At 37.1% G+C, this 24,750-nt stretch overlaps 1 protein-coding gene across 1 annotated transcript in view; it reads left to right on the top strand.

The window, feature by feature from the left end:
- ADAMTS9 (ADAM metallopeptidase with thrombospondin type 1 motif 9) overlaps positions 1-24,750 on the top strand; it is a 1,232,634-nt gene that overhangs the window by 808,029 nt on the left and 399,855 nt on the right. Inside the window, exon 28 of the mRNA XM_044077927.1 lies at positions 4,636-4,812. Coding sequence (XP_043933862.1) covers positions 4,636-4,812 — 177 coding nt within the window. The remainder of the gene's footprint in view (positions 1-4,635; positions 4,813-24,750) is intronic.

The following is a 24,750-nucleotide window of genomic DNA, read 5'->3' on the forward strand; positions in this document are numbered from 1 at the left end:
TGACACTTTATACACATGTGGTACACTATACTATACCATCAAACAGACAAACATATTTGATTTGTGAAGTTAGTTTATTTAGAATAAAATTTTCACATGACATTTTTATTTTTGTATTAAATTGCATTATATACTTTTTTGGCAAAACCGATGCCATGTTAAAAGGTAAATAAAAAATTGGTCTGATAACTTGTATGATTGCAAGGACAAGGAAGAGCTATGGTATTACTGAATAAGGGACAGTGCAGTTACTTAAGAGAAGGAATGAAAATGCAGTTACTTAAGAGAAGGAATGAAAATGCACTATTATATTTTTTGAAGAGGTATCCAGTCCCAAAACCACAAATAGCAGTATTAAGGATATGCAGGGGAATTCAGAGAAAGATGAAAGGGGATTTCAAGTCAAACAGAACACCAATAAGGTGAGATATGCATCTACAGAAACATGAAATGAGAAAAAATTGTTAATTAAATGACAATTCTTTATTATTTCCATCAGTTTTGGGATAATTGGTAAGATGCATTTCCCAAAGTGAATATTCGTAACTTAACTCATTTAATCTTGCTCTGGTTCTACCGCATCAAACAGTCTGAAGAAAAGAGAACATTCAACTGGTCTTGAGTGAGGAAGTGTTTGTGCACATATCACACTTCTATTATTCCTGACTGCTTTAAGTCCTTTTAGTCTAATGATGTTTTTTTTTCCCCTTAGGTCATTTAGGAAGATGGATAGATACAGATATTTTAGCTACATTTTGAAAAGAGATCTTAAAGCCATCAGACTTATAGAAGTTTTCAAAAAGACTGTGATAGTGCTCTAATATGTGAGTTCCTCTAAATCCTAATTTTTATTGTAAACAACATTTCTAGAACCGAGATCTATGGAAGGCACTCTGCTGAGAATCATTAAATTTCATCTGTTTCCTTGTATATATTTTATTGGGGTCTACTTCTAGTGATTGAAATCCCACTTGCCCGCCTTTCTAAATACTGAGATGACATCCCGAAACCACATTTGAATGAATTCTTGCATCATCGATAAGGAATTAGGGGTAAGTAACCACTTGGCCACCATAGGTTCATAGGTTCATACTAGGCTATCTGTCCTGGGGCAATTATAAGCCTAGCCCGATTCTGTATGGCTTACGCCACCCCTTGATGAACCTTGCCCCTTTCCCCACTGTAGTGCAATCTCAGAGTTGGTATATTTAGTTAGGGGGAATGTGTGTGGGGGGGGTGAAGTCCCCCCCCACATGGGTGGGTTTAATTTAGTTGGGTTTTTATTTTACTTTGTGGTGTGGACAAGTGGTTACTTACTTGGAGTTTTCAGTACGTGATCCCTGAGATCGTTCAAATGCCTTTTCAGCAATGTCATCTCTGTGCTACGAAAGTTGGGTAAGTAGGACTTTGATCATTAGAAGTAGACTCTTTTACTGTTTTTATGGCCTCTTTCTGGATACCTGTTAGGAATATAGGAAGAGTATTAAGCAAGTGGTCACAGTAGACAGTAAGTAAGGTACTTAGCCATATACACCTTTAAGGAGAAACAAGAAGGAAATAAAAAAAAACAAAGGATCATCTACACAGTATGAAAGAGAAGTCCAGTGGGGTTCTGCTTATGACTTAAATGAATCTCTGAAAACTTTATCCTAAAAGTAGGAGTAAAGAATTATAAAAGACAGACACACATGGGAGTTTGCCCCTCTGCAAAGTACACATAATAAAGGAGTGTTAAACTAAACTGACTCATAGTGGAAGCACCAAAAACATAACCAAGTACATCATCTTCATCAGGAAAGGTAATGTCTTAAGGTTAAATGTGGTCTTAATTCTTTGTGTATCGCTATGCACCCATCACCATTGAATGAAAAATTTTGAGGGAAGGCATTTTGTGTTGTATGTTCAAATTTCATTGAAAGACATTAGTTCACATGCAAGAAAAATGAAAATGTGTAATAGAAAAAAAGATGCAAAAGTGAAATAACTGGAAGTAAACACATAATTGATAGATATGTTCCTTACAATTTTTTTTTTCTTCCAGAGGCATTTGAGGTAAGACAATAATGTATGTAAAGTGGGTGTCTAGCTGCATGTGAAGTTTAGTGAAAACCAAAAGCATTTCAGACATTCTCAGTCTACTCATAATACTCAGATTATTTCATCTCAGCATTTACTATAGTCAGACACAAATCTTACTGTCAGCAACAGTTTCACATTCAAAAAGCAGAACAGCAAATAATCTCTAATATCATCTTCAGTCTAAGTAAACAATAATACAAATATAACAGACATAATAAAGTCTGCAAAATACAACCCAAGGGTGATCCACAAGTTTATTTGTAACAAGCTCTCTTCCTCTGATGTCTCGGCCGTAGCCTTCAAGGAGTAAAGAACCATAGGAGCACACACATTTTATATACTAACAAACAGCAATTGGATAATTGATTAATTATCCACTTAAGAATTTTTTTTTATCAAATTAATACAATAAAACAATAAAATAATTAAATGAATACCCTCCAATTAATTTCTTCATTTAGCCCATGAGGGTATAAAGTGCCAAACTTTAAAATATAAATAGCCTCTTTAAACAATAATTTGTTGTTTAAGACTAGTAAAATCAAAATGAGAAACATTCACTTTTTCCAGCACTGTACCTTTTAACCCCTCATTACTACCTTGATGACATTTTTTAAAATGCATGGCCACAGAACTTTCCTCTTTATTATTAGCAATATCTCTAGCATGTTCCATTAGTCTAACTTTAAATGCCCTTTTAGTTTCACCAATATAAAATTGGTTACATGGACATTTGAGGGCATAAATAACACACTCAAAATTACAAGTAAAATTATCACATGTATTGAAAAATACATTATTCATATGTAGGAAACTCTTCACTACAAACTTACAGGTCTTACACTTACCACACGTGAAGGTCCCACTACTTAATATATTATGTTCTAAATATATAGAGGGCATAGTAAATTTGCTCCTCACTAAAAAATTCTGTATATTCTTCCCTCTTCTAAAAGAAAACCCTAATTTTTCATTTAGCCAAACTGACACATTACTGAGGGAATTAAAATATTCCCCAATAATGTCTCACCAGTCTCATCATTTCAACACTAAAGCAACTGTATGTAGTAACAAAATGCAAAGTATTACATTGTTTCCTCATCCTATTTTTAGGAGAAATAGTAGATATTTTATAGGTACTATCCTTTGTTCTTTTATAGTTGCTTTCAAAAAACTTTTTACAGCTTTTATCAATCAACTCATTGCTGTAGCCCCTTCGCTTAAACATCTCAACAGTTTTATCTAATTCTTTTACAAAAGTATACTCATTATTACATAATCTAGAAATCCTAAGTATTTCACTGAAAGGTAATGCCTCCAGTGTATGGGAGGGATGACAACTCTGTCAATGAACATATTGTATCCCTTCATCAAACTTTCTATTAACTGATGTCTCCAAGTTTTTGCCATCCATAATATTCAATGCAACATCCAAGAAAGAAATACTCATCCCTATAATAAAGTCTGCAGTCCACTCCATTCTCTTACAGGAAACAATATTCTATTGAGACATTTGATCAAAAACAGCATCAAAGTAAACGTCCCCTGTATTTTCTATTTTCGCCTCATCTTAGTACTACTAATGCTGCCAGCATCAGATTTCTCAGTTTCTCTTCGCTCTCACAAAAATGTCTTTCTGAAGTCAAAGAACAGTTAAGCCCTGCCTAAGTATGTACATGCCACTTAACACACTTTGAGAAAATAAAATAGTAAAGGAAATACATCCTCTCCCGGCTGTCCCCCCTTCCTGACTCAAGCAGGTCCCTTTAAGTCAGTGTCAGTGAAACTAACATTGAGCCAAATACTGGACAGCAGCACAGACAATCCAGTTAATACCCCCTCTTCTTCAGCCAGAGATGAAAGCAAACCACAGATATTTTTTTCAAGAATTTTAAAATGTTCCAGCATTATTTATTCTGAAGCATAGGATTGACAGTCTCTTAGAAACACAAGGTCACTTATATATTAACACTCTACACTTCCTACTAGCTCCTTCAGAAAAGTAGCAACATAGTCACCTTCAAGGTAAATGCAGATAATTGTTTGGGCAGCCTCAAATTCTGCACGAGTCTATCTTGAGCTGCACTTTTTGATACTGAAGGGAACTTCTGATTATGGTTTATTGATTAGGTTTGTAATGATCTGAAAAAATCTAATTAGAGGAAGGGAAAACATTTCTAAGGATTCTTAATTTTATAAAAATGAATATGTGCAAAACTAACAAACTAAATAAATAAAATTAGACTTTATATATTGGCACTGTTCAAATTTTGCAAGGTATTAAATGATATATTGTGTCTTTGTAAATTCTTATGTTACTGCAAGAACTTTTCTAGTAAGATTTAATTATTTATCCATGAAATCAACTAGACAGCTTTTAAGGTGTGCTTGATAACCAATATAAACAGTAATGAATGGACAATCTACAGTGACTAAACATCCCTGGTATTTTTGCATGCTGTATGTATCTCGGAAAGTATTTTTCAGTCATTACATTTTTTAATAAGGTGAGCAGTTACCTGCCATATAACTGAAGACATATACATTTTTTTCTAGTGTACAAAATCATGTGGTGGAGGTATAAGAACAAGGCATGTTATATGTCACCACCCCAGTGGAGAAAGACTTAATGATCAAAACTGCGAAATTCTTGAAAAACCTCCAGATCGTGAACAATGCAATACTCAAGGCTGCCCACCAAATGCTGTCTGGAAGAGTGGTCCATGGAGCTCGGTACGGACATAAATATTTATATCCTTATAGAAATGTTTTAAAGTGTCATCATTTTTATAAACATATTTGTAATGGAGTGTAATGTTAAAGTTGTTTTGTTTTTTACTCATGTAGATAATATTAAATAATCAAGGTTTATTTAAAACACATGAGCTCTATCATCATCTGAGTTGTCAGCCACAAGCTTTGAGGATGGTATATAAGATCATGTCAGTAAAGACATCCAAAATATTATGCTAACTCATGCTCTTTCCTAGTGCCTTCTTATTTACTTGCTGGACATCAGATTAAAAATTAATTTTTAAAAAGTTATGCGGACAACATGCTATGCTTGGGAATCCTGAATCTACAATTTGTATATGTCTTTTTTTGTAGTGACTAGATTGCAGCTTTGTAGTGAGGAGATTAGAGTTTGACATGGCTTTGTTCATCAGTATTAAGTATACCACCACTGGGATTGCAAACCAAACTGTCTTTCTTCCTATAAAAGAAAGTATGACTGTTTTCACCATTCACGTATTGCTGCTTCAGTACTATAAATTATACATGGCTCACTTTCGAAACTGGAAATTATATGATCTGCTTTCACCCTTATATTCTAGAGCCGCACATTTTTTTTGTTAGATGATGATAATTCTTTGATTAAATTAAAACATTAGAAAATAGTGTACATACAGGTATATATTACATTTTTTGTGCTGCACTTTAGTTGTAATGTAGTTTTATTCTAATTTACTGTCAGTGACAAATACTTATTTTATTTTTACTATCTCATTTATAATTAAACATTTTCCTAAACATGTATTGTTATATTTATAGTGGGTTAACTAAAGTAAATCAAAATACTTCTACACAGTCTGCGTAAAAGTAAACAAATATTATGGATAATTTTGATATATTTAATGCATATTTAATATGGTAAAGGTGCTGTTACAGATAGACCTGAAGTACTGTAAACATGTATCTATGAGCTGCAAACATGGCTAAAAATGCCATGTTGTCAAATGTTCATGGTATGTTTCATGCCGATTGGTATCACTTATTCAATTAACTGACAAGTGATTCGAGGAACTGCCTTAGTATAATAGAAACCATGAAGCATATATTTCTTATTACAAGGGAAAGAAAAAATGTGAACTGTAAGGAGCTGTTGCATTTCATTGTGAAATGACTGGTGCTACTTTGATATGATCACTAAATGTACATTTTTTATATATAAAACACATCTCTCTCTCCAGAAACAAGATGCCCAACAATATTATCTGCTGACTACTAGTATGTTAATAATGTGATAAATATATAGCACATTATGTTTTAGAATGACTTTTAAGTAAAAATAAAATTTCTGTAAGTCATTGTAAATCTAATATTTTATAAAATATTTTCCAAGTTATTCTTTTGACTAACTTTAACTCCATTTCTTGCTAGTTTGCTATTTTGATGCAAAATGATTAAAACTATTTTTCAGTGTGACTAGTGGAGCCTTTTTACCTATAAAAGATTATATGTTTATGGAGGGTATGGTAACACCATTGACGCTGTATCATTGTTCTGTTGTTAAAGTACCTGGATTAACTTGTCTTCAGAAACCTTTTTACCTCATTATTGTAATCATGTATTATTACATTTTAATATATAAAGTCTAAGTTTTGAATACTTGCCACCTCATGGGTGGTTTGCAAGTCTAACAAGCATTATATCTAAAGTAAACAGTGCATTATCTACTTGTACAAGTAAAATTACATGAACAAAACAGGCATATGTGTGTTGAGGTGTTCATGTATACTTACGTAATGATATCTATTTATATTCTCTTGCATAGTATTGCATTTGTTTAACGAGAGATTACTGTGTAACCCTTGTATTTTTCAAAACACACGACTAAGGACCGTTATTAAAGATATGGTGAACAACATTTTGCTTGGCTTTGTTTTACAGCATATCTAACATTAACCAGCAGTTACAAAGTTTCTGTTTCATTTCCCCTCTTGCTCTTTACTGTAAATGCTGTTCTATTTTGTTGAAATTTGTGAATGATAATTCAGTGTAAGTTTAGGGTTTCTGAACCTAGTGACATAAACCTTAAGCATGCCTCTGAATCAATAACTTCAAAAGTAGTTAATAGTTCTGTTTATTTACTGTAGTTATATATCCTACAACACTGATTTGCAGTATAGAAACAAAAAGGAAGACAGTAAGAAAGAGACAAAAGAGAACAACACAAAGGAAATGTAATGCAATTTTGACGTACTGGAGGTTTGATTTTTTTTTCAGTATTTTTAAGGCTCTGCACACATGTTTTTTTTTTCCTTTATTTTCTATTTTTCTTTGTCTTTATCCCTATCAGCTAACTACAAACAAGTCATGTGATATGCCTTTTTGCTTCACCAACAGTCAGACGATATTTCTGGAAACATTCTGCTTACCCTATTTTGTAACAACTCCTGTTATAAGCAATTAGAGTCAACATTCAGTTTTTTAGAGTGCCTTGTATTGTTTTTTGATTCTTCATGGATTTGGCAAAGCAAAAAGTAAATATGTTCTTCCTCTCTCTTGTTTTAAATGCAAGAAAGTACATTTTCTTTATATTTAATTACTTACATCTTACTTTGTGTACAAATGTTGCAAATGTTGGTCAATATTAGATATTAAAATGGATGAATCTTCCTAGAAATTCATCACTGACAACAATTGACTTGCATCAAATGCATGAAGAGGCCTGTGAGTTAGATTGTGCTTCATCATTTCTTTCCACTCCTTACTAAGAATATGGGTAAAACAGAGTCAGCTACCTAGCAATTTAATTGTATCAAACAGATTAGCAATTAATAGTCTAACCAAATGTAAACTTTTGTGCAATCAAGTTTCACTTTTATCCTAAAACAGTTAGTTGATTTGATTTAGTTAAGCTATTTCCATCTGCTTGTCTTCCAGGTTTTGAGGATGTTAATTGCCTTTATTAATCCCATCTTCAGTCCCTTAAATGCAAGTTTGGTCAACATGTCATCTACAACAGTTAATCCATTGTGTCAGTTTTGACTGGATTTTAACAATGAAAATTGATTATGACAACAAAATGCTCAGGTATCTTAACTCTAAGAGATTAAATGGAAAAATGGAGCCCACAGAAGTGGTAAAAGATAACTGCAAAATGGAGCCCGCAGAAGTATTAAAAGATTATTGCTAGCATGTTTGATATACAGGTAGGCAGAAATGGCTTACAACAGACTAACAAAATAAGGAAAATGTCAGTTACTGGTCAGTTTCAAGTGCTTCCATAAAGATGATATTTCTCACTCCAGTTCACTGCTTCAAAAACTGCGTGCAATGATAGTAATACAAGTCAATTTTCATATGTCACATTTTCCCAACCTGTAGGTGGGATGATTACAACATGGGCTGTTAGTCCCAAAACAAACATAAGCTCACCAACCTCTAAAGAGTCTTAGAAGGCTGGATAATGCTGTGGTAAGGCATATTTTTGAGGCTCCAGCAAGATATATGGTGCAATTTAATTAACAGTTTTTCTTCCATAAATTCACAAAGAGGGAGGGAAATCTTGCTGAGAACATGTTCTGCAGACTGAATGCTTAAGAGTAGGTTATAAAGCCCTCCACTACCATCTCTCTCATTCTGCATCATATATGTAATACACTATTAGATACCCTTTTCCTATTTCCCTAACTGATAAGCTAAAGCACAGTTTTGTGCATTTTATGAAGCCAAACTAGTAACTGTCTGTGTATAGTGGAGTTATGTTTATCAATGGGTCGACTTCAAAATAACAAAAACTCACATTATCGAATCCTGCTACATCGAGCCTGACTTTAGCGAGTCTTCATTATATCAAACTCCCAGAACTATGAAAATTAACCCAGGGAAATGAACCACTTGACCACCAGGACAAAACAACAAACAGCAAAAAAAAAAAAAAAAAAAAAACCTCCAAGTGGGAGAATTTGCCCCCAACACTCCTCATAACTAATATACCAACTCCGAGATTGCACTGCAGTGAAGGAAGGAGAAAGTTCATCATGGTGGCCAAATGGTTGCTTTCCCGGGGTCCATTTTCGTAGTTCCAGGAGTTCGATATAATGAGAATTCAATGAAGTCAGGGTCGGTGAAGTGGGTTTTGATAATATAAGTATTCAATGTTTTGAAAGGGAACTGTACCAATATAAACCTTTTTGGGAAAGTATAATATTTTATTCATTGATCTTGCACAAGAGTAAATGTGTATGATTCCATATGTGGCATATCCCAAAAAGATCTTGCCACAGTTTATATCTTGTATTTTGTTACTATTCTGATGCAAAAGAATCCTGAAGTAAAAAGAGGTTAAATACACCTCTTAAATGGGACCTTATACAGTGAAGATCTAATAGATTTGTATGCCAAATACACAAAATACTTCAGATTTGTATGATATCTGAAAGACTTAAGTAAATCACACTTCTCGGATAGTTAGTGAACAGCAGATAATAAAGTACAAGCAACAGAACTGTATTGGTCTGTCCCCGTAATAGTTGTATAGTTGTACCATATCAGCAGACAGTCCTATCTGACCTTTAGTAGAGCAGATTCCTGTATTCCATGTTTATATTTATTATTTCACTTGACGTCATCTAGTCTGCTTTTAAACATAGTTGATATAGTTTATTGTTTGACTTTTAATGATAACTTCTTCAACAGTCTTGGAATTTGTTGTGTTACATATATGTCTCTTCTTTGAGTCGTCTTATGTTTTATTTTCTCATACCTTGTAGTTTTATGGCCAAGTCCAATCCCAGTTGATTTCTTAAATTGTTGTCAGTTATTGTTTTAAATGCCAGATACAATTTCCCTTTGACATCTATAAAGAATACAATGTAAACCCAGATAGTTTAATCTTTCTGTGTGTGGCAGATCTGCTTGATGTTAATCTTTTAGTATGATGCCTTTGCACAATCTCATGTTTCAGACATTGTTAAACTATAGAAGATCAAATTGTATTCCAGAATTAGTCTTACTGTTGAGACAAATGCATCCTTCATTGCTTTATGATCTTTTGTTTCAAATGAATTCAGCATCAGCCCTGTCTGTCTTAGTCCTCTAGCTTTAATCTCAAAAACATGGTGTTAAAAATTCAAACCACTACTAACAAGTTTTACCTAAATCCTTCATATTATCTACTTATTCCAATTTAATGTCACATATTTTAATTTCATATTCAGTATTTCTACAAAATACTAACTTACATTTATTATAGTTGAAGGCCTACCCTTGTGTCCTGTCCTTTTTTCTAGACAAATAACAGCTGAGTATACATACACTTTTAGTGTTGTTAATGTGTGCTCCCACCTTACAGTCATCTGTATATTATATAAATCTGCATCTTTCAGATGGAAGCATCTCAGAAATTAACATTTTGAAAAGTATAGGCCTAATCATGGATGTCTGTGGTCCCAGCCTCCCTTGTAGCTGTATTAAGGCTGAAGTATTCACCCTGTAGCACAAAACTTTGTTGCCTTTTAGTCATCCATTTGGATATCCATTTTGTTATACATGTGTTTACTCCTAGTCTTTTGAGGCATCTTATTACAGATATTTTTTCATTTAGAAAGTAAAACTCTTTTGAGACCTCAAGGTATAAAACTGTATTGGTTTTACCTTGGTCCCTTAATGCTGATATGTTTTCATAACATTGGATTTGATATGTCAGGGTGGATTTTCCCTTCATAAATCTATGTGTGTTACGAAATGATTCCCATAAATGTTAGTCTTTATAAGCAAACTTAATATTCATCTTTCCATGCAATTGACAATAGACATAAGACTTGTGCGTCTGTAAATTTGTTTGTTAGCAGGCAAGGAGTGCAATGTCTGAAACACTTGAATCAAGTCAGAGGCAGTCTAAAGGCAAGTAGGTCTTCCCACAAGTATCCAGGGGCAATGAAGCCAAACACCGTATCAAAATCTACAAAAACTGCAGATCAAAAGAACAGTTCTCCTAAAAGGCCTTGATGATACTGATCAATAGCCATAAGATTTTCCGCATTACCAGACCATATTACAACTTCCTGGTTACGGTTGATTAAATGGAATAAAATCTTTCTGGGCAAGAAGCCAAGGTCTTTGCATAAGACTTGTCCTCCTTAATCAATGAGAGGGAAGGATCATTAGAAACACAAGTTCATTCGTAGCTAGTATGTGTTGTACATGTACATGAGATTCACTGAATAACATTTATGTAGAACATGTGGTATACATTTCTCACTAATGAATGAGAGTGGCTGATCACTGAAAATACAAGCACAATTGTGAGCTGGTGTGGATAGTACATGACACATGGTTCTCTGAGGGACAGTTGGATAGAACATGTAGTGCATATATCTCACTAATGAATGAGAGGGACTGATCATTGGAAACACAAAGGCTCAATTGGTAGCTGGTGTGGGTAGTACAGGGACACATGGTTTTCTGAGGGACAGTTGGATAGAACATGTAGTGTATATTTCTCACTAATGAATGAGAAGGACTGATCATCGGAAACACAAAGGCTCAATTGGTAGCTGGTGTGGGTAGTACAGGGACACATGGTTCTCTTAGGGACAGTTGTGCAGAACATGTAGTGCATATATCTCACTAATGAATGAGTGGGACTGATTGGAAACACAAAGGCTCAATTGGTAGCTGGTATGGGTAGTACAGTGGCACATGGTTCTCTGAGGGACAGCTGGGTAGAACATGTAGTGTAAATTTCTGTCAAGAAATACTGCTAGAGGAATGGCTGTTGTAAATATGATTGCTTTATAAATGTCTAAACCCAGCCAAGATGGGCCTGTTGCTTTTCTTGAAAGCATGGATTTAACACCATTTTATATCTCCTCTAAATATACTGGTATCAACAAGGTAACTGACATCCATTATTGTACTATAGGGAGGTTTAAATGCCACAGGATCTCCCTGCCTCAAATAGTAGTGCTAAATTATCTCCAGTGTTTTAGACAGGTGGCAAAGAAACATCTGGGCTTCTTGATCTTTCATACCCCAACTTGAGTGGATACCTGTTGCAGATGCTGCAATGAAAAACATATCTGAATGGCTAATGTATGGTTGATATATGCTGTCATCCAATCTTATACAACATATTTTTTCATGTAAATGCCCTCCCCATACTGTTAAAGAGCACTGCTCACCCCATCCTTTGGAACAGTCCATTCCTTGTCCCGGGGCACCATTAAAATAGCTTTAGATGCACTATTATATCTCTCAAATTGTTTCTCAAGAGTTGTGGACAAAGCCAATAATAGTGTGGAGGGGGCGGCCCAATTATTCTACTTCAATTTTAAAGTGACTAGCACAAGTTTAGCTCACTGTTGAAATGTTAAAACTCAAAATGCTGAGTGGCAGCAAGTCAAAACAAAAAGAAGAAAACACAGGAGAAGAGCAGATGTCAAAAGTTGCATTTCTACTTAAAACTTCTTTTTGTAGGGAAGGCAGGTTTTCCCTGAACCCCACCATATGGGGGGGGGGGGGGTCAAGCCCCACAAACACCTACAATCGACTGCATATATACCAACTCTGAGATTGCCATACCTTGAAGAAAAGGGATAATTCCATGAAATGGCATTGCTGACTTAGTATATGTAAGTCCAATCATTCAGCTATTCAGTCTCTGTGTTTCAGGACTTCCTCTAGTGGTTCCTGGCATTTCAAATGGCTACCACAGGTTTTGTATCAACATGCATTTTTGGAACAAGATGTAAGAAAAAATCTCTAATGTCGTGCAATATTGACTGACTGCAATCCTTAGTAATTTACCATAAAATGAAAATTCTATAGGACAGGGAAAAAATCTGAGGCAAAATCAGGTGTGTTTGCAGAATCAAGAACAAATGTGAGGTATAGACATTATGGGTTCCTTTAGTTTGGTTGACAGGGAGTTTGGTTGACATCTGTTTCATAGACCACATTTAGTAAACTATACAGATAGTCAACAGGTGTGTGAGATAGACAATCCCTGGGTAGTAGAATATACCTTCCCCCAGGGATTGTGCAATCTCGGAGTTAGTATAAATAATTAGCAGGGGGTGCAGGGTGAAGATTTTTATGTTTTTTATTTTTTGTTTTTGCATGCACCAGAAAGAAATGATGCCACACAAGTATTAGGAAGTCAACATTTCTGTTTTGGATGTAAAGTGGTTTACCTTCAGGATGTCGACGTTTGTCTTAATCAACTAACTGAAGGTATATTATATATTACATATACTTGTTAATTCAGTTTTAAAACTTTTCCAGCAAACAAATGTCCGCAATGTGTCAACTAGATTTTTGTTAGCTATATTTCTTGATCATGCTACCAGTAAAGGCCAGATAGTTTCTTTATTCTGAATATCAAAGGAACAAAAAAACAAGAGACTTAGGATTTTTTAGGGCCATTGGGTCTGTCTCCATCAGATATCCATCTTAGTTTACAAGAAGCTATGGTTCCACATGCCAGTGAGTTGACCTGTCTACTCATTTGTTAGAAATCAAACAAAAATGTAATTTGGAATTTTCTCCTATATTCCCAGATTATATGCCTGCATTTACAGCCCCCTCAAATCTCCCAAGAGCAAGTCCTCAAGGCATTATCCAAAGCCAAGAACACTACCTTATTTGTGGCTGGATGAAATACTGGGCTCTCTGCCAGTCAGTCTGAATCTTGACTTGTCCAACCCCCTACAGAAGTCTTTCAATATCACCCTTCAAAAAGACTTAATGCCAGATGAAAGTCAGATGAATGAATGACAGTGGTGGTCATCCCCACATGGAAAGGTGAGGCAACAGCAAACCTATGTAATTATAGACCTATAAGCCAGACCAGCCTTGTCTTAAAGCTATGGAAAGCAACATTATGGAATTAATAAATACAATATAGGTAACCTACAAATTATTGATGAAAGCCAGCTCAGATTCATAAAGGGCACATCCTGCCCACTTAACCTGGTCAACCTCTTTGAGAAGGTTACTGAAGCAACGGATGAGGGCAAATCATTATACACCACAAATATGGACCTTACAAAGGCATTCAGCAGCATCCTACATTCGGGTATCTCTTTTCAACTTGGTGGAGCAACAACTGGCTTACAAATAGAGACCAGGAAATGATGTGGGTGGCTGTACATTCTCCAAAAGACAAGTCACTCATGGTTTACACCAGGGTTTGGTCCTTTGGCTACTCCTGTTTGGCATTTACTCCTCAGAGGTAAAAGCAAATGTTTGGGGTTTACTGCTGACCACGTTTGCTGATGACTGTAAACTTGTTGCTATCATAAACTCTCCAGAGGACACCAAAATAATCCAAGAGGGCCTTTCCCAAATAACTAGCTGGTGTTAAAACTATGGACTAAAACTAAACAGCAGGAAATGTAAGAAGGAAGTCATACTTTGGCAAATATGACTTCCCTTTTAACAACCACATTGACAACACATGCCTGAAAGTTGGTCCTGTAGTCAGAGATCTGGGAACTAATGTTAAGAATGAATTATCTTTTGATCACCATGATCATATTGTAAGGAAGTACTTTGCGATGTCACAGCTTATATCTAAAGGTATGGTATCCAGGACCATAGATATAATCATTACACTGTACTTGGCTCTAATCAGGATGATCATTGAATATAATACCCCATTGTCACCTGTAGAGTAACCACAACATTTTCTCATTAAAAAAATAAGGACCTAAATCATAAAAACTATTCAGATCATCTCAAGTCCTTTGTCAAAGCTAATAAGAGGTGACCACAGTCAAACTTGTACAGCCTCAACAAACCAGATCCTATCAGAACTATTACACATTAGCAAGTGCAGTGGTAGCATGAACACCCACTCAAGAGATCCATTACTTTTCAACATAAATAGAACATTTTAGAGAGAGTGGAAGCCAGTGACTTCAAAGCCAGGAGGTCTGCAGGAAGCAATTGAATGGATGGGGCTCAATTACAGGCCATTACGTGAGATCAAATAACAGAAGGGGGTCATTTACTTTCATCTACAGTCTGCCTCAGTATGTACCCACTCATTATAGCCACATTTCTGAATATATACACCTCAGATATTTAACTACAATCAACAAGACCAGCCTTAAAAGACATGGAGTAGCAAAGGACTCCTCGGGGGTCCCTGCTGACACTAGTTCCCCTACAACTCCCCATTGCCGCTCTCCTCTTTTCTTCCTTATCACGGGGGTCCCTGCTGCACACTAGTTTCCCTACACCTCCCCATTGCCTCTCTCCTGTTTCCTTCCTCATCACGGGGGTCCCTGCTGCACACTAGTTCCCCTACACCTCCCCATTGCATGGGGGACCCTGCTGCACACTAGTTCCCCTACACCTCCCCATTGCATGGGGGTCCCTGCTGCACACTAGTTCCCCTACACCTCCCCATTGCCTCTCTCCTCTTTCCTTCCTCGTTCTGGACCCCCCCATATTATCCAGATAGATTTCTTGTTTTTGTCATACCTTGTCTTACTTTGTTTTCCTCATCATGCTTTTAGCTCCTCATTGTAGTTATAAACACAGCCTAACAGGCTAAGCCTCCACTTCAGTTATTTTGGATGAAGGGATAAAATAAAACCAGATGTCTGTAGGCCATTAAATACTCAGAACTCATGGGTTTCTATATGATTTGAGGCGCATCTTGCAGCTTTTTTTCTTTACAATTTTTTGTTCTAATGATGGCCTGAACAAAACAATCACAAGCAAGGAAAGACATTCAGTCTCATTTTTTCTTCTAAGAAACACAAGTTGTATGTAAAGCTAAATATTCATTGCCAACAGTTCAGTTCACCTATAAACTGGGAAAATAATTGCATAGGTCCGTAGGAGGTTATTATAGCAATAACCCATGCCTGGGTGTGGGTAATGCTGGATTTACCCACGGTTGGTGTGGTTTGGTCACTAGGGCGAAGCCCAAGTGGCCAAACAAAGCCAACCGTGGGTAAATCCAGCATTACCCACACCCAGAAGTGGGTTATTGCTATTATACAATGACATTATTTAAGAAAAAAAATAATTACTTTTCTTAAATAATGGGATTGTATAATGCCTCCTTGCTGCCCTTCCGCAGCTGTCTGGTATTCTGCGGCAGTTCTGATGTACTGCGCATGCACATGCCTACGCAGTACATCAGAGCTGTGGGCAAAAGAAACAGAGAAAGCAAGATCTCCGTTGCTTTTTAAAAACTGTTTCGCTATGTTAAATGAGTTTAACATAGTGAGACAGTGTGAAGCAATGGAGATCTTGTGTTCTCCGTTGCTGTAAAAAAAAAGAGTTATAGTAATGGAAAAAGTCAGGGCGACCAGACCTTTTTCCATTACTATAACTCTGAATTACAGTGTGCACACTGACCAATCAGCATGCATGTTTTTGAATATTTAATGGGGGGTCGTTGTATAATAGGCTAGTTACCCTAGAGCCTTTACAAGTCTAGGGATGTTAATTCCAAGTATCCCCATTTCTTTTTTTGGGTAGTTCACAGACCAAATTTATGAATAGAAAAGATCTGTGATCAACACTGGCTATCCCTCTGCATAAGGGACATGGCTGTCTCCCCACGGGTGAATTTGTGTGTCCTATCCAATTATCTAGGTTGCATTTGAATAGGGTCTGTAAGGAACTCTGTTTTACATGAATAGGTAGTATATTCAGGAGACGTGGCAGTCAATGGGAGATATATCTGTCTCTCCAGCATGTTCATTTAATGTCACAAGCTAGGTTGAGATCCCTAGAGCAAGTCACACTTGCACCATTTGACTTGTGGGATGTGCAGCATTTCCATTAGGGCAGGGTTGTAGATTGCCCTGTAGGCCAGGCACAAATCATCTCTCAGTAGCCTATAAGTTGCAGGGTAAAGTGACAGGGCTTTCAGCCTATCTGTGTAGGTCATAGTTGGGAGTCCCTGTATTTTCTTGGTGAGAAATCACTGAGGTCTCTCCAGCTGCTGCAGGTGTCTATTGATATACATACAAATGGGTGTATTATACTCTTTTAGTGGTCTGATGAGTGTCAACTACAATGGAGTTGTAACATCCCTTGACCTGGCTGCTATTCCCTTGCTTTCCTTACCACCATGAAAACTTGGTGGTAAAAGTTCAGATTGCTATCAACCTGTGTTCCCAAGTCTCATACCATTCGGTTGGAACTCAGGGGGGGTGCTGTCCATATTGTAATTTGTAGGGAATTCCGTTTTGCAAAAGGGAATAATAATGCATGTTTTTGCATTTAGTTTTAGACCATGGCTTTGGCACCAATCATTTGTTTATGTTAGCCCTTCTGGTAATATGTTGACATTGTTGGGGTCTCAATGATTGCTTCCTGTTTGCAATCATCAGCAAACTTGGTGAGCCAAAGGCTGTCTACATTGGTCTGTACTTCTGAGAAATAGATGCCAAACAGTAAAAGGCCCAGCACAAACCCCTGTGGTACTCCAATGGCATTGGGTCTACTAACAGAGGTGGAGTCACCAATTTTGCAAAGTGTGTTCTGTCGGGGAGCCAAATGGCTACCCATCTAGGAACATAAGGGTTAATCCCTATCTAGGAGAATTTCTCGATGCCAGACTGGGTAATTGTGTCAAAAGAATTGGTAAGGTCAAGATAGGTTGTGTGCACAGACTCCTCTTTGTCCATGGTTTTGATGACATTCTCAAATAAGTCTACCAGGTTTAATAATCATGCTCTACCCTTAACAAAGTCATACTGGGGTGGGTCCAGCATTTGGAGGTCGCCTATGTCCTTGTTGATAAGGTTCATGATAATTCTTTCTATGGTTTTGCAGATGAGGCTAATTAGATCTATAGGTCTGAGTTCCCAGGGTCAGTTGATGGCCCCCCCCTTGTTCAGGAGGATTACTGTTGCTGTTCTCCATTCTGCAGGAACATAGCCAGTTCTCAAGCTATGATTAAAGAGAATGCCAAGTACATTCTCTAGGTCTTGTTTTAGATTGTTTAGTAAACAACCCGGGATCTTATCTGGTCTCAATGAAGCTGTATTTCTGGCTTTGGCAAGTGCATAGATGACCTGTTCTGTAGTGATACTAGGCAGAGGGCTGGTGTCAGGTATGCTTTGAGATATGGTAGATGGGGATAGATGGGTGAAGTTTGCACTGAATCTGTCTGCTAGCAGGTTGGCAATATCTTCTGGTGTAGTATGAGTAATCTCATCTACACTCCGTTTGGTACATAGCTGGGCATTCCCTTTTAGACTTCAGACATAGTTAAAGAATGCTTTATGATTACCCTTGGCTACAGATGTGATTTTACTTTCATAGTTTGCCTTAGAAGACTTTACAAGATTTCTGATTTTCTTGTTTAGGCTTAGGAGGGCAGTCTTCCCCTACAGAGTGATATCCCTCTTGCTTTTGGACTACAGTTTCTTCCTCTTGTCATATAATCTGTTTATACCTGAAGTCCACCATGGAACAGCAGAGTTTATGCAGTCATTTAAGTTTTTGTACAGGGCATTTGCATACACTTCTGTATAGGGATCATTAATGTCTGCAATCATGGGTGGTGTGAAGTTTTTATACCATCACGTAGTAGGCTATAGTTAGCTTTGGTAAAGTTTTTTATAATTTTTGTTCCTGTAAGGGTGTCAGTTCCAGTAGTTACTTCAAATGAGACTTATTTGTGGTCTGACCTAGCCATGGAGGGTATCATGCATGTGGAAGTACAGTGACCCCCCCCCCCATGTTGGCGAGTACTATGTGGAAAACATTACAGCCCCTAGAGGGATGCAGACTACCTGTTTCAGAGCATTTGTGTTAACAAAGTCCAGATCCCCTGGACAAGCATGTTTTTGCTTGTGTATGTCCCCCCAGTCTATGGAAGGATAGTTGAAATCTCCCATGACTAAGCTGTTGAGCTGTATGGCGAGGGATTCCAATAACTCAAGGTATGAGGTGTGCTTATCCTGGCTCAAGGTGGGGGACCAATAGTTAGTAATGATGTGCTATGGTACTTTCCCAATAGTTAATTGCACATGTAGTTTGATAGAGTCATACTGTTTGACCAGTCTTGAAGTGTATTTGGTTTTAATGAAGATGGATACACCTCCACCTTTGGTTCCTTCATGCTCATTTGGAGATCTGAATGTGTGGAAGTCATTGTAGCCTTACATGGCTGAGGTGCTCTCAGTGGCCTTGAACCACATCTCGGTAACTGCACAGACATCAGCATCCTCCAAGGTGAGCACTGCTTCTAGGCAGTGCAGTTTCATGTTTAAACTCCTAGCAGCAAGACCCCAAGTTTGTCTTGATTAGATTTTGTTACATTGTAAAATATGTTGTTTTGACATTGCCTAAAAAGGCAATTTTTTGCAAGGATATAAAAATCTTATGTGGTAATAGTGCCTGCCATCCAAGTATTCCAGAAGTAAAAACTTTCTCTGTACCTCTGGTGATTGTTGGGTTGAAAGAGAAAGCACAAAAGGGCAGAGATATAGGTCATACATCTGAGGGTCTCGGTGAAGAAACCAAAGCACATGGATAAAATCCCCAAAGAGTCAGAGAGTACAGCCATAATCAACACAGATCGGATCACAGCCAAAAACACAGCCAAATAACCAAGCAGTGTTAGATGGCAACACTATTCCATGAGACACAGTGCCAGTAATCAGTTCTTATCACACATGTCATATCCACACCACTTATTAAGTACAGTCCAGATGCCTGGATGTGATACCAAGTGAAAAAGAATTACTGACAATTTATTATTTATGATCTACTGCAACCCCTTCACCACACACACACACACACACACACACACACACACACACACACACACACACACACACACACACACACACAGTCATTTTCATCATTGACAATCCCCATACTAATCAGTTACTGCCATTGTATTGACAGTGCATCTCATTATGTTAAAAACAGACCCATTAAAGTATCCAGCTAACTCCACAAAAATGTTCACTACTAAAATTCAGAATAATGACTGCTTAAACTGAAAAAAACGACAACAGTGACAATAACATTCAACCACAGCCCTTTATCCAGCATTTAAATCCAATATTAATGACTGCATATGCCTCAGATATCAGAATGCAATAAACTAGAAATAATTGGTTGCAGTAATTTTAACCCCACTACATTTATACACACACACACACACACACACACACACACACACACACACACACACACACACACACACACACACACGCACACACGCACACACGCACACACGCACACACACAAATGTGCCATCAATTACAGCCACAGTATCACTGTATGATTGTGATATATACCTTAGATGTTTATTTTACAATTAATGAATAAATACATAAATAATTGACACACAGGCATTCATCTTCTCAGATCATTGCTGCCATAATGCAGTATATAACCCACTGCAGACCCTCTCACCACACATCTCACTAGGTTAGCTCAAGAATCAAGGAGAAAGCTAAAAAAATGGTAAACAAAAGATCAAGATCAGGGACTGTGATTGCCTTTCTATACTTTGAACAGAATAACAAGCAGTCTTTGCATTAGCATGACTTTTTGAAGGTTAGGTTTGAAAATCAGATGTCTGTCCTCATCATCATTTAATAACTTCAGTCCTAACTGATTTGCCAGGAGAAAAAACACAAACTTTATGATGAATAGACCAAATATAATGCATAAAAATCAAAGATATTCTGCAGAAATCAGTAAAGTTTGCAGCATCGAGCTCTCCCACATATACATACACACATGTGTAACTGTAAAGCTCAGATGCTCAATCGTGATCAAACAAATTTGTAAATACATAATTAACTGCCACATGGGAATTTATCTTGTCAAGTCACTAATGGCAGAATATAGTGTTCAACCCAATGTAACCAAATACCTCTCAACATCTTAGCTCGGCAATCATGGAGAAATCCAGTAAATAATGAAAAACAAAGGACCAAAATAATGGACAGATATTGCCTTTATATACATTCAACCCCGATACTGTAGAATCACTACCACAAGGACCAACTATCAAACATTTTCACTGAGAATTTTATCTTTGTAAAATGAAAGCAAATTTAACTTGAAGAACCTTACAATGTATAACCTTCATCTAGTCAAATATGTTCCTGCCTGTTCTGGAAAATAATTTTTAACACCCCCCCCCCCCCCCAACAGAGTTGCCTTTGTATTCTATGGACCACTTAAGGACCACTTACTAAGTTGGCCACTGTCCTTTCCCTTCAACAATAGATTACACTGTATATGCCAGTTAGTCTTTCTGGCCGACAGACTTCTGCATTCTGGAAATGAAAGTAAACCTGTGCTATTTTATACCTCTCTGTTAATTGCTTTATATGAGCAAGAAACTGATTATTCTCTGTTATAAATTGACCTAAGAGTGGAAAGGGCTCAACCTCCAACCCCACTAGTCTAACTTTTCCTGCCATAAATGTTAGAAGCATAAGAAATAACACTGGCTGGATTACCCAACATAAGACTGATATTCTCACTGTAACTTAACCTTGGCTTAAACCCACTATTAATGACTCCAAAATCACAACTTCTGGCAATAATATCATCTGTAATGACAGTAAAAAGTGGAAATATGGTGGTATTGCTTTAATATTTCCCAAAAATTATCACATTTCCCCTTACAACAAACCAATACCAAATTTCAGTTCAGCAGAGCTTCTTATTACTTTCCTGAAATTAAACAATTATAAACAAATGTGTATTACTGTTATTTACATCTCTTTTTTCTTTCTTTAAGCTTTTCCCATTAGGGATCACCACAGCAGAACAATGGTCCACAGAATGATTGGCAGTAGAGTTTTACGGTGTTGAGTTGCTAACCCGGCACCCAACCTTTCCCCAGAAGGCACACACATGCACGTACTCACACCTAGGGCCAATTTAGAGTGTCCAATCCACCTGCAGCATGTCTTTGGGATGTGGGAGGAAATAAGAGCATCAGGAGGAAACCAATATGACTGCAGAAAGGACATGCAGGCCCCAAACAGAAAGCACCACAGCTGAGAATAGAAGCAGACAACCTCTTGCTGTGAGGCGGCAATGCTAATCGCTGCACCCCCGCGGCTGACCACTGTTCTTTACATCCCTCCTGGTGACAGTACTGCTATACTGGATGATATCCTACATTGGATATCCATAACAATTCCTCAAGAAATAATATTACTATGTGATGTGGATGTCAACTGAGGCAGCGGTGGTGCAGCGGTTAGAGTTGTTGCCTCACAGCAAGAGGTTCTCCGGTTCGATTCTCGGCTGGAGTGCCTTCTGTGTGGAGTCTGCATGCCCTCCCTGTGGTTGAGTGACATTTAAAGACATGCAGGTAGGTGCGTGTGTGAATGGGTGTGCCTTCTTTGAAGGTTGGGCATCGGCCTTTCACCTCGGCACTGTAAAAATCGACTCCCAATCATTAGCAGACCGGAGTTCTGCTGTGGTGACCCCTAACTGGGAAAAGCTGAAAGACATTAGTTTAGATGTGGATGTCAACTGGTTGGACATAAACTCTAACTCTCCTGCATATAGTGTGAACTTATTTGGTATCACACAACTAATTAATAACCCCACACATTATTGCAAGACAATTCCCTAGAAAGTACACCACCTCAGGTACAGTGTCTGTCTCAGTGATCCTCTCCCAGTGTATACAACCAAATGTCTCACATATCCACTTAAACAGCAGGTTTCTAACACAACACACACCCTTTCCAAGTTTAACCCAGAAATGTCCATCATTAACTTATCATCTAGTAACTTCAACTTCATAAAACTCCTCACCTTAGAAGAGGCTGTAAATGAATTCAGTACAACTTTCCTGAATATCTTAAATAGCTTTGCACCTCCTAGAAGAAAGAGACTAAAAACAATTAATGCACTGTGACTATCCGAAACGACTAGAGAAAATGCATGGAAAGAATGTGAAAAATTAAAACACCATAACATCTTGAAAGCTTCATAATGCTTCACAATTTTACTAAAAAACAATTTAATAATGATAAAAAACTCTACTATAATGACTTTCTGAATACTAAACACAACCCTAAAAATTCTGCATAGCCATAAATGAAATATTGCATCCCAGCTATAAATTCAACCCTAAACCCTCTCCAAATTACTTATCACTTGAAACCACAATAAAATTCAACTCTTATTTCATAGATAGTATAACACCTCTAACCAAGGATTGCTAAACATCTAATCCTAATCCTTTCCAGTGTAACATCTCTAACCAAAGATTGCCCAACATCTAATCCTAACTCTGGCCAGCAGACATGTATCACCGTATTTACTTTCCCTTCAGAAATGTGCCCACATCCGATATAAATCTTCCCATAAACCCGTCATGTTCTACTTAAGCTGATGACCTTCCAAACATGTTAAAATAGCAGCCAATAGCATTGCCTACCCTGTCTCAATCCACATAAATAGGTCTGTACAGGATTCCCATATTCCCTCTCACTGGAAAAAGTCACACATTATTGCTCTGCACAAAGGAGGAAAGTTAATAGACAGTACTAACTTCAGACCTTTAGCAAAATTATCCCTCCTCTGCAAAATAATTGAAAAATGTATTCCAAAACAATTGCAAAAATATCTCCTGTAGGAAGAGCTGTCCCCCACACAAGATGGCTTCCATTCTTCCTATAGTAGTAACACTACACTTCCATCTTATATAGATACTGTCAGTAATGCTAGAGATAATGGCAAGCTAGTCTCCTCCTTATCATGTCTAAAGCCTTCAAGACAATTTGTCACAGCAAACTTCTACTTCAAATGTCCTCATTAGATCTCTCTCAGCCCAACCTTCTGTAGTACAAAAGTTACCTATCCAACAGGTATGAGTCAGTAAAATGTCACCCCACGCTCTCTCCATATCTCCTAGTCACCACTGGTGTACTACAAGGCTATATACTTGGTCACCTCCTCTTTAACTTTCTCACAAATACCCCCCACATATACCCTCAACAGGCCTCCCTAATACAGTGCACAGATGACTGCAGGCTCATTTGCATATCTGACAGTGTGGCACATCAAAAAATTACTCAGGAAATTTTAACAGCAACTGAAACATGGCTTTGCAACTCACTACTTTTTCCCCTCAAATCCCTCTCCCACGAAAAACAAAATTTAAAGTACTTACTCTTGATAATACAACCAATGAAGTCACTTCTCATAGCAAATTATTAGGGATGATAGTGGATGATAAACTTAAATTTGACCTGTATATACAAAATTGCATAAGAGAAACTCTTCAAATGCTAGGGATTCTTTATAGTCACCAGACCTTTCTAACTGACACAAATAAAGCTACACTTATCATTAGTTATCCCCTCTGCACACTTTGTTAAGGTGCTCCCATCCTTACTAATTTCAGGCATCATAAAAATCAAAATTTGGACAATGCTATAACAAAGTTGATAAATTTGCAGCAAACACCCCCTTCAGAACCTGCTATCATATAGCACTAAAAAAAACTAAATTTGTTACAACTAGCCTATCAACTAACATATACACAGCTTATTTCCACCTATAAAATTATCAAGAATCCATCTACTTGTTTGGCAATACATAGCATTCTACACAGCAATGTTCTTAGCCAATCATTATGATCTAAGGATAAAAAACTTCTGTGTGTCAACAAACCTATCAAATCTGCTAAGGTCTGAAACCATCTTTATAAATCAGGTCAATACCCTCCCTCCCATCTTTCAAATCATTTCTGAAAGACTTCCTAGCCAAAAGCTGTGTTCTTGCTCAATAGCAGTATAAACTATATCCCTAAATGTGAACAAATATCTGTTTATACTTGACATCTGTTTATTCCCCCTTCTTTACTCACTTCCTTACTTATGTTAGTTTCTCTCTAAATTTTCCATAAACTTGTTTTTCTCTCACTTTGTATTGCAATCCCTTTTTCTATTAACCTAACTTACT

Source organism: Protopterus annectens, chromosome 7.part0 (assembly GCF_019279795.1).
Source record: "Protopterus annectens isolate FY-2018-M chromosome 7.part0, PAN1.0, whole genome shotgun sequence".
NCBI classification, from domain to species: Eukaryota; Metazoa; Chordata; order Ceratodontiformes; family Protopteridae; genus Protopterus; species Protopterus annectens.